Source organism: Notolabrus celidotus, chromosome 4, assembly GCF_009762535.1.
Source record: "Notolabrus celidotus isolate fNotCel1 chromosome 4, fNotCel1.pri, whole genome shotgun sequence".
Taxonomy (NCBI): domain Eukaryota; kingdom Metazoa; phylum Chordata; class Actinopteri; order Labriformes; family Labridae; genus Notolabrus; species Notolabrus celidotus.
The window spans coordinates 9,875,890-9,886,461 of record NC_048275.1 but is presented as its reverse complement, the minus strand read 5'-3'; the positions used below and the strand labels follow the sequence as shown (position 1 = coordinate 9,886,461).

Genomic DNA, 10,572 nt, shown 5'->3' with positions numbered 1-10,572 from the left:
CTCTGCCTATGACTGGATCCTCCTGCTGTCAGTTTTATCCTCCAGCTCTGAATACCGCACGGCCGGGGAGGCATGAAGACTGAGAGATAAGAGGGGAACATCGCTGCTGGATACACGGAAGGAGACGGAGGACGCGCTCTGATATGGTAAGACTTAAACGGATCTAATTTTCCTGGAGGATGTTTTTTATTAAGGATAGGGAGGCGATGAACTTTGAGCGAGGTGGTCATGCGGTCAAGAACTGAAACCAACACAATGCCTCAGTGACAATAGATGTTGTGAAGTTGGATGCCGGGTTCTAACGGTGTAAGCTGAGTGTTTTGAATGAAGGAACATTGATCCAGTGGAGACTGCTTTGTAAACTTTATCTTTCGTCACTTTTAGCTGATACACTCCTGAAAACACACATTCATGACAGGATAGCTGCAATAGAAGGATCTAAATCTGCAGTAAAGGATTTGATGTTAAATATCCTCTTCAGATAGTGTTTTCCTCTTCATTTAAACAATGGCTGTGCTAAAATTGGCATCCTGTGCGTCATTCGGAGCTCTCCTGCACATTTTTACGCATGGGAATGGTTCGTCTTTGGGCGCAGCTGCCAGAGTACTGTGATAATTGGATACGAATCTCGCGATGATCAAACCAATTAGCAGACCTGCAATGAAGCTTCTTTGTCCTTACAGCCAGAAGAACTGCGCAGTTTAGTCACAAGAAGGGGAAAAGGAAGAGAAGAGACATATTATGTAAATGAACCTACACCTCACAATAGAATGACCCCTATCTCCTTTAAGCCTTTGGTCCATCTCCTGTGCAGCCATGTGCAGGGCTGAATAATTCATAATAATGGTGACAGACTGAGAATCTTTAAGTAATGGAATATTTATGCTTCCATTATTGTATGAATATGTATAAGAGGAAGACTGACCATCCCATTATGGACCCACATTGTCAGCAGTTTCCTTGGATGAAGTAGACGAGGGCAGAGGTCTTTGAAGAAAAAGAGGATGGCTATTAAATGAAGCCATTACCTTATGAATTAACATAATAATGTAGGTAATTACATGTTGATAAAGAACAAGTCTAGCTAACTATATTTGTGAATACAAAGGGAGCAAATGTGCAGCAGAAATCTAACAGACAAAATCCAAGAGACTAAAAATCTGCATGTTTTGTTTTTAGTGAATGTGCAGATCCTCTCTCTGAGCTCACTTCCCAGTCAGATGCTGTGTGGTCTGTCTCTTGTCTGTTTCCTGGTTTTTGTGGTGACCATCTCTGCTCATGCAAGCATTTTTCCTTAAGTAACTTCTGTTTCAGCTGCAGGAAATCCACAAGAATCACTTTCTGTGCACTAAACCTTTCTTGGGGAAGATTTAACTCATTTGAGGAACAAAAAACTATCAAAGTGTTTGATGTACCAAGTCAGCTATGTTATGGACGTTTCTGTATCAGAGTTGAAGAGAGTGTAAAGGCACATTAAATCACTGGTTGCCCTCTTTTCTTTATTGAGGGGCCAAAAGATTTACTGCAGCTAATCTCTGAAATTAGAGAGAGAGAGCCCCCGCCAACACTCAGCAATCAGCACTTTGGAGGAAATACTGGATGAATAAATCCATCCTCTCTCCTGCTGTTTTCCAGCAGGGGGTGTCAGAGATCTTAATCTTTTGAAACTGAGCAAGCAGAGTTTGTTATCACAGAGACAGATAGAGCAGAGCTGTTTGACTTTACAGAGCAGATTAATGTCCTGTAGAGTATGATTCAGACAGCAGATGGCAGCATAGCACAAACGACTTAATTGTGGATAATGGGAGAGAGTTAAGCTGCTGTCTGTCCGTTCAAGGAAAGTCAGGTAGTTAGGAACGTTTTCTGGGAATATCTGATCCCTTTAAAGTCATATTACACACTGCTGACTCTTTTTGTAGCTTTAAAAAAACTTTTTTTGTATTTTTATCGCCACAAAAAAAGTTCACTTTAACACTTTAAGTACATATCTAAAATCATGCTGCCACTTTTATCACAGGAACAATAAAAACAACCTATAACCTCTGATCAAAGTCATCACACGATCATATGATGCATAAAATAAGCACTGTGGCAGACTTTATGATTAATTATTTACTCATGCATATACGCGATTTGAACATCTTATCATGACTTCACTTCTACCGATCAGTGAGATTATTGTGTGGTTACGACAGACACGGTTATTAAACCTACAGCTTTTATAGATAAGGTGAACATTGTGAATTAGCTGGTGACTGACAATACCATTTTCACTGAGAAGAAGTCAATTGTAGTCAGACATGCACTGAATGCAATTTCTTTGTCTCATGGTCTGACTTGTTGATTCTGATTTTGTCTGATTTGGATTTTTCTGTCTTTAAAGAATTTTTTTTTACAGAAATTGTTTGATGTTTTTGTGAACACCAATCAAAACCTGATCATTTGATGATGAATCCTGTCAATGAAATGCAAGACGGACACTTCAGTCTGGACTCGACTAGAGTGACTGTCAGCTGTTTCATATAAACAAGTCCTCTGCAGGTTCCGAGTGTTTCTGTAGATCTGTGCTTTATAGCTTTATGACCGGACAAAATGATTGTTCCAGGAAACAGCCTCCAGTAGGTCAATGTTTTTATACCTTGCTGCTGATGGTCATCTCACTGCCTGTCATCGCTGCAGACATGTTAGCTTATTATGTGTGTAGCTGTCACATTAGTGTTTGTGTCTCTCTATGTATGGCATGAAACGTGCTGCTTGTGTGTTTAAAGCTGAGGTTGACACAGGATCAGCTATATTTGAGAGAACTGACTGGCCAGTGATCAATACTGATCAGGCTGAAATCTTCTTATTCCAGTCACCAGCCGGTCGATTGGTGCACCTCTATTTGTTATGATGAAAACTTAATCAGAGTTTCTGTGGGGAGATGTCAGTTTGTAATGATTTTGATGCTGCCTATGGAAAAATCAATGTGTTTTATCCCTTTGTGGATCTTGTTGTGAACTTATGTCGTTATTATGACCATAATCTCATCCTCCTTTCTTTGAACAGCTAAATGTATCACTCAATGTCACTCAAAAGCAGTTTCTGCAGTATGCTGTAAATTGTCTTGTCTGACATCAACCTCATTGCAGCAATTTTAGGCATAAAAAAAAAATAACCATATAGAAATGTTCAGCCTTGTCCCTGATGCTCTGGTTTACTTTTGTAACTCATAAAGAAGCATCATTATTCATCTATTCAGTTTGATTCCCAACCAGCTATAAACTTCTCACAGGACCATAAAGGTATTGATACTAAAAGTAAGCGGCAAAATGAAGACAATGTGGAAGTGACAAAAACTGCAGTTCCTTGATTGTCCACATGTGGCTTGCTTTAAGAGCCAAGTAATCCCTGTTAGTACTCATGTTAAAACGTCCATTTTTACTGCATAAATTAACATGTTGACAATCTGGAAAACAAAAACTGTGCATTAATTATTACTCATCATGTTTTATCATGTAAAGGCTGAGAGTTATGCACAGATTTGCATAGTTAAGGGTGTGACTGAGATGTTTGACAGGTGGGCCTGTTATAGCTGTGTCGTAGGAGGTCAAAAGCCCGCCTCAGCTTCACATCTTTGCCTTTGTCTCATTGACCTAAAGATAGGTGAGGTTTGCATTTCCAACATGGCAATCACAATCGTTGGGTTTCATGATGCTTCTTTCGAAACCAGTGGGTCACGTCACTGAGCCTAGGTAAATGTTTTAAACAGCCAAATAGAATCTTTATATGTTTGGGAAACTTTGTTTTTGAGTATTAAGTTTATTCAGCATCATTAAATGCTGCATTTGGTTGAGATAACATTACTCTTTTCATTAGAGAGGTATTTAAAGTCTACATTGATTTGGTTTGAAACCTCTCAATCTGTAGAATAACTGCAGCTTTCACATAAAGGCCGTAAAAAGTTACAATGTCTGCACAGAAATCAAAGTGCTGCCAGTTTTATTGTACTTTAAGGAGCTACTTTGACTGACCTGTCTGTGGGCGACGTTTCTACTGCTGTTAACCTACCTCCATAATAACACAAGTTTAATAATTGACTTGATTGACATTATATTGACTGATAACAGACCAAATATGGTAAGTCCCCAAAAGACCTTTATCCCCTGTGATAAAGGGGCCCTTGTTGTGAAGTTTACTTTCACTTTCCATTTTACCACACAATGCAGTCAAACATGAAGAGATAAAGGGATTAAATATCAGTGTTGCAAGAGTCCACATGTGTGCCAGAGGGCTTTTTGGTGAAAGAGAACATAACAGGTTAGCACAAGCAGTGGTGTTAAGTTTCCATTACCCATATTGATAGGGATGCCCAGCAAAAGTTGAGCTGTTTGTGTGTATGTGTGTGCGCGTGCGTGTGTTTTCTCTCCTTTCTTTTTTTTTTTCCTTTCCCTTCTGTCACATGTTTTAGAAGAAATCTCAGCGCCGAAGTGTTGCCATCATAAACACTCGCTTTCAGGTGTCCACGCCCCGATCACCTGGACGATTCACGCTCATTGAGCAACAACGAAAGTCCATAAAAGCATTAAACCATAGACTTTGATACGCTTCGTTTATGGTTTTGTGTTTTCCAAATCCCATCCAGCTGATTATCTTGTAGATATCATGTCTTTGTTGATTTCTTCCACAGAGAGAGGTATTACTCCTTGCATTTTTATGTCAGATGAGACGATTTGCCCTGTTTTTAGCTGTGACATCTTTGTACAGATGTTTTCAGTGAGACTTGTTTGCTCTGTGCTGGCCGCTGACTCACATCCTGTAGTTTATTAACTAAAGCTGAGGTTGTGGGTGAAGTGACCTCTTATATCCCGCCAAGGAAGTAATCACGCTTCACATCTTTCACTTCTAAAGATAGTCAGGAGTTTTACAAGAAATGGCACACACACAGTCAGACTGTTTTTCTGTCATATTTATTTAAAAAACATCTTAAAGTTCCTTTATGTGTATAAAAATAAATAACAAACATGTTGTCTTCTGTAAGCCTTTCCTGCTGCAGACACAGAACTACACATCAACAATACATTGACCATATAACAGTGTTTTAAAGCTATAATTGTCCGCATTTATGACTAGCCTCCAGGGCTTAGCATTTACCATCACATCAGTCATTCACACATAAAAGACAGACCCTCCCTGCTCCCTGCACAGAGGGGGAGTTTGATTTACAGCCCAGAGAAGAGTTCAGGGGGAGCCTGATGTCGAAGCAGAGTGACAGTTATAGGAGGAAAGTGGTGGCGTGCTGTTTTTTTTTTGTTTTCATCGGCCTCAGATGGCCTAGACTCCAAACAGCAGCAACTTGGAGCATGAGCACACTTTTCTCCTCACAGTAGCTTTGGATCAGGTTTCAGGAGAAGACTGCTGACAGTTAGACAGAGGCTCTACTGCCCTGAACTCGGCTCCTTCGTGCACTCCGCTGGCGTTGACCTCTTGTTCCCCTCCTCCTCTTTAGGCATAGCTTTACATCACGACCCAACTTGTGAGCCCTAGAAAACACAGGCAAGGGGAAAGACTTTTAGCCTGGAGATAGAGCTGTGAGTTTCAAGAGAAAGGCTTGTGGATTGAGATTAGTTCTGTTTTAAGATTTAAGAATGGTTACAGATTTGGATTGCATGTTAGAAATGACTCAAATGGTTTTCACATCCTGCACTCTGTCTCATAAAATAAGGCCGACTAGCATGCAAGCATTTAATTTGCAATCCAATGAAAAGTAACTTGGTTGTTGCCATGTTGAAGCACAATCTCACACTGTTATTGTGTTTCAAGAGTTGGCATGGCATGTGGAGGGAAGATCAAGAAGCTGCTCACATGGGTGTTTTGTTAGGGCAAGAACTGGCTTGGCAACAAACAGGATACTGTTGGCACTGTTTTACAGGAAATATGAGATCCCCCTTAAACCAACAAGGACACTCTGCTTCAATATTCTGCTAGATTTCATGAAAGAAGACTTTGTATTAACTTTGTTTTTTTCTTTTGAAACCTGGATTTAAAGATCACTTGCTGCCCTGGGTTTGAAAATATGTCTCTAAAACTCACAAAACTCTTACAGAAGCAAAGTTTTTGAGCACACAGTTACTTTAAATGCTCTCAATTATCATGTCTAATAGATCTCTCACAGTTTAACTGATCAGCTCTCACCTGTTCCAGCAGCGGATCAGCTGTTTACCCAGCGCTGCGTCTGGATTCAGACACCTCCTCTCATTGTTGCCCTTCAGTGTCACTCTGAAAAACACGTGCAATCCAGCTCGTTAACACACGTTCATCCAAACATGTGTGAAACTGTGAATGTTTCTAAAGTGTGTTAGCAGATCTCAGGTACTCACATCACAGTGATTTTATCACAGCTGGCGCTCTTTCGGAACACACTGAGTTCTTTAAGCTGCCCTCTGACACCGTTCTGTGTTTCTGGACACTGACATCTTCCCGGGACGAACGTGCCGTCTGACTCTCTCACTGCACACACACACACAAAGGCAGAGTAACAGGATTAACAGGTTGATTCAATACAGTATGACACGAGCAGAGATTTAGTTACTGCCGGTTCACATGCTCAGACCACATAAGGGAAATGAAAATAACAAATCTGCACCTGGAACAGCAGCTCACTAACTTCTCCTCTAACAGAAATTCTCAACCTCAACACCTAAAAACATAACTTTTCTGATAGAACTTTGATCTATTATTAATATTTTTTTAAATCCAATAACACCACGATTACTATTTTTGCTTCTTTTTTCCATTCTCTGTTGCGTCTCTGTGTTTATCTCACAGTAATTCTAACTTTGCCCGCTTGTATCAGCTGTATCTGAGTCCTATGTGTTATCTCAGCTTACCCTATGATTTAAAAATACTCATTTGTAGATGGAATCAAAAGAGAAAGCATGTCTAAGTGAAGAGTAATCCATCGGTTCTTACCTGTAATGAGCACACAGCAGAGGCTCAGGAAAGTAAGCTGACACACAGGCTGAAGATGAAGCTTCATTGTGGATACGAGCTGAGTGTTCACACTGAGCCCCTCAGCCACATGTGTGCTGCTTTATACTCCGTGCTCCTCCCCCTCCTCCCTCCCAGTCGGATCCGGGTTTTCCAAACCAGGAAATCCCCACAAAAACACTTTCTCTTTAAAATATGAGGACCTTTACTTCAGGATACAGGGATCAGGGACTCCATTCCTCAGGGTTTGTCAGAAAGAGACCTGACACCCAGAAGGACACATAGTGATTTATAGGTTTCCGTTTTCTTCTGCTGTGCATCCTGTAAACAGAAGGTACTGAGGATGCAGGCTGGTTGCTTTTCCTAAGAAACAGTGCAAGAGAAAAGAAGGATGAGTCACGTGTCTTATCAGTAAAATGAGCCTAATTGTTTAAAAGGAGACCACCACAGTAGCATGAGTAATCCCTGAAGGAAAGAAAAGTGTTTCCCAGCTCTTTGATTATCCAAAATGACACTAAAGACCCATTTTTAAATTCAGCTTTTGAATTGGAGGAATTTTGTCACCTGGGAATTTTTTGTCATAGTTTCCTGCCATTGTTTTTATCCCCGGTGGTTCAAAAGTCCAGGGAGGAGATTTAAGCTGTGTAGCTGAAATACTGATGCCTCTTTACGACCTTCAAAAGCAAACAACAAAAGCAACAGGGCTGATTCTTTTTAAGTTGTTATAATTTATGCCTTAAAGCTCCTGACAGGAACGTATGGCTAACATTGGTTTTAGAGCTCACTGTGGACAAAGCAGTACCTCTTATCTCTTCAATGATTATGTCCCGTTCATGTGCAAAAATGTCAGCCTGCTTTCTTTGAAGATGCAAATGTTTCACTTATTTGGAATTTTTGCAGTCACCTGTCACCTATAACTCATGGCAGTTCAGGGCCTAGAAAATAAGTACTGTAGATTTCTGAGTATAAGATGCACCTTTAATACCTTTTCTTTCATCTAAGAAGTCGGATGAGCTCTATAAACCAGCGCAAGCTGCTGCTTTGCTGTGTGAAGCATGCTGGATACATAGCTAGGCGTTTGTTAACTATTAATAAATAAACCTTGTGGACTGCTAGTTTGATTTAAAAGACACTCAAATGTAAGACGAACTGGTTTCAGGCAGTGGGTCCATGCTGACCTCACAACTATCAACGTTACTGTAGTCTGAGCTCTACTACCATCGGGGTAGCTAACGGAGGTGAAAACAGATGTTTGATCTACACAGCTGCATAAAAACAGCACATTGCTTTTTTTATGTTATATTTTTGGGGCATTTTAATCCTTTTTAATGGAGGACAGATGAAGAGAGACAGGAAATATAGGGAGCAGAGTGGAAGGGGAAGACATGCAGCAAATGGTGTAGGAAGGGAGTTGAAACTACAATCACTGTCACGAGGACTATAGCCTCTGAACGTGGGGCACGCGCTAAGACCGCTCAGCTAAAGGCGCCACCGAAACTGCACATTGCTGAACACATTTGAATTCTTCACTCAAGAATAGAGTTTGAACCTTTTTTTCCCCTGAGAGCACCAAGAAAACAGACTCTGTCGTTCAATTGGAGCCACTTAATCTGGATTCACAATATATAGAAATCATGATTTGTCACTGATGGTCTTTTTGCTTTTGTAGGTCACAAAAAGACACCAATATGGATTTCACAAACTAAAAACTCCTCACAGGAACCTCAAATCATGAAGACAAATTTATAACAGCATGCCAACACAGCCTCTTTTTTTTGCTTTTATTCCAAGCAAACATGCACGAGTGAAACATTTGATTGTTTAAAAATAAGGATGAGATTTCTCATCAGAATCATCAGAGACACTTCTTACACATGAACTGGACAAAATCAGCAGTGAGGTAAATCATCCTGTTCAAAGGTGGAACAATCAACATGAATCAAAAGCTCCTCACAGCTTCAATATTCTTACTTTTTACTGAGTTTTTATTGACTTCTTGTGTTTTATTGTTTTTATTGGTTGCATGTTTTATTCTCTCAAAGTTTTATCTTTTATGGTACATGTTGTTGTTGTGCATGGAAAGTGTTTTATAAGAGAAGCTGAGTGGAGTTCGTGGTGCTTTGCCGCAACATGTTACCTCTATCAGTCAGTTGGCTCCTTGTCAACAACAGCATGTGATTCATCATTTGTCGTCTCTCTATGATTTTCTGGAGCAAGTTATTCAACGGTATTTCATGGATGAAATGAAAGATATCACAGCATGACAAATGAAGCATGACGGCACAAATCTGAATCTTTATTTTCAGGGTTTTTTTATGTGCTTTCCCATCTTTTGCTCGAGTTCAAATTAATTCTGTAAAATTTATACACACACATCATTGTTACACTGTGTCATATGTTGATTTTAAATGCAGTATATTGATGAATGGCTCATTTTTTCTTATGCTACAGCTGTACTCGACTCAGAATGGATGAGCGTCAGACACACGTGAAGCTCAGCGAGGAGAAGCTCATACCAAAGTAGGTTCTTTTGTTTCACTCACCGCACAGCAAAGTAGAGTCAAAGTAGTGGTTGCATGTCTTGAATTTCATCTTTGTTTGTTTTGTGTCAGAGCTTTAGGCGCTAATCTTTTCTTTGTGGTCTTGTGTGTTCACATTCAGGTCTGATGTCCTGTCACTGCTGAGGACCTACAACTGTTACCATGAAGGAAAAAACTTCCAACTGAGGACTCGCGAGGTGAGAAAAGCTCAGACACAGACACAGACACAATCACCTGACGGCAGCTCGTGCGAACGGAACTTATCAGAGAAAAACAAGGAGAGTCATATTTAATTGTTTCTATAGTATGTGTGTGGGCGTGATGGATAGCAGGACAAGCTGCGATGTAAAATGGGTCACACACAGCAAAACTGGAACCAGTTCAACCAGCACCGTGACCAAACAAGCTGTGAGTGTGGCTGCAGACCTGCAAATCTTTGGATCTTTTCCAGTCTGGCAAAAGAATGGCTGACCACAAAAAGCCCCCTCAAAATGAAACTGTAATGAGAGGAGGGGAGGAATCCAGGTTTTTCTCATATACACTCACCGCTTGGCAAAGTTTTTCCACAGTAAGCATTTCGCTCCTGTGGTGTGTCCATGCTGCCGTTTTGCAGGAGTTTGGATATTTGTTTGATAATCATTCTATGGCTTTTATGGTCTGGAGTTCCCCTTTGTGTTCCCTAGCAGGTTTTTACATTGTCTTTGGGAGTATATGTGGGTAAGGGTGTGTGTGTGTGTGTGTGTATGTGTGTGTGTCAGTGAGTGCAGGGCAGGGTGGGTATGATACAGTATGTCCCTCTCTTTCGTCCAACCAGACAGACCCACTACATAGTTGCACATTGGGAAAATCCCCCAGGGCCGCAGACATGATACAGACACATGTAACGTACACATGTGTAGAGGAGGAATCAGTGGGATCAAAATATTGACAACATATTCACTAGCGTTGAAATCTGCAGGGTGTAACACGGGGGGAGAAATATTAGGACAATTCTCAGGACAGGCATAAGATCATTTGTGGTAGTGAAGTGGTCGGGCCCATTGTGAGATTTTGTCATGCCCCA

General features: G+C 40.6%; 2 protein-coding genes across 3 annotated transcripts in view; one reads left to right on the top strand and one right to left on the bottom strand.

Annotated features, from left to right (window-relative positions):
• Positions 1 to 10,572, top strand: part of rassf4a (Ras association domain family member 4a) — a 28,169-nt gene continuing 17,597 nt past the window's right edge. Inside the window, exons 1-3 of one of the 2 annotated variants that reach the window (XM_034681181.1) lie at positions 1 to 146; positions 9,421 to 9,489; positions 9,631 to 9,706. In XM_034681181.1, the coding sequence (XP_034537072.1) occupies positions 9,437 to 9,489; positions 9,631 to 9,706 (129 nt within the window). In that variant the 5' untranslated portion in view covers positions 1 to 146; positions 9,421 to 9,436. Of the gene's footprint in view, positions 147 to 9,115; positions 9,197 to 9,420; positions 9,490 to 9,630; positions 9,707 to 10,572 lie in introns of those variants that run through there. The other variant, XM_034681182.1, reaches the window with a different exon arrangement.
• Positions 4,931 to 7,078, bottom strand: LOC117811114 (C-X-C motif chemokine 11-like). Its single transcript, XM_034681189.1, has 4 exons — positions 6,952 to 7,078; positions 6,360 to 6,489; positions 6,175 to 6,258; positions 4,931 to 5,522 (listed from the first exon to the last, which is right to left on the bottom strand). The coding sequence occupies exons 1-4, from the start codon at positions 7,016 to 7,018 to the stop codon at positions 5,405 to 5,407; spliced, it is 399 nt and encodes a 132-aa protein (XP_034537080.1). The 5' UTR covers positions 7,019 to 7,078; the 3' UTR covers positions 4,931 to 5,404.

Coding starts and splice junctions, on each gene's coding strand:
- LOC117811114 (XM_034681189.1), bottom strand. CDS start 7,018: ATGAAGCTTCATCTTCAGCCTGTGTGTCAGCTTACTTTCCTGAGCCTC. Junction 6,490..6,951: donor CTGCTGTGTGCTCATTACAG/GTAAGAACCGAT, acceptor GTGTGTGTGCAG/TGAGAGAGTCAGACGGCACG. Junction 5,523..6,174: donor CTGATCCGCTGCTGGAACAG/GTGAGAGCTGAT, acceptor TGTGTTTTCTAG/GGCTCACAAGTTGGGTCGTG.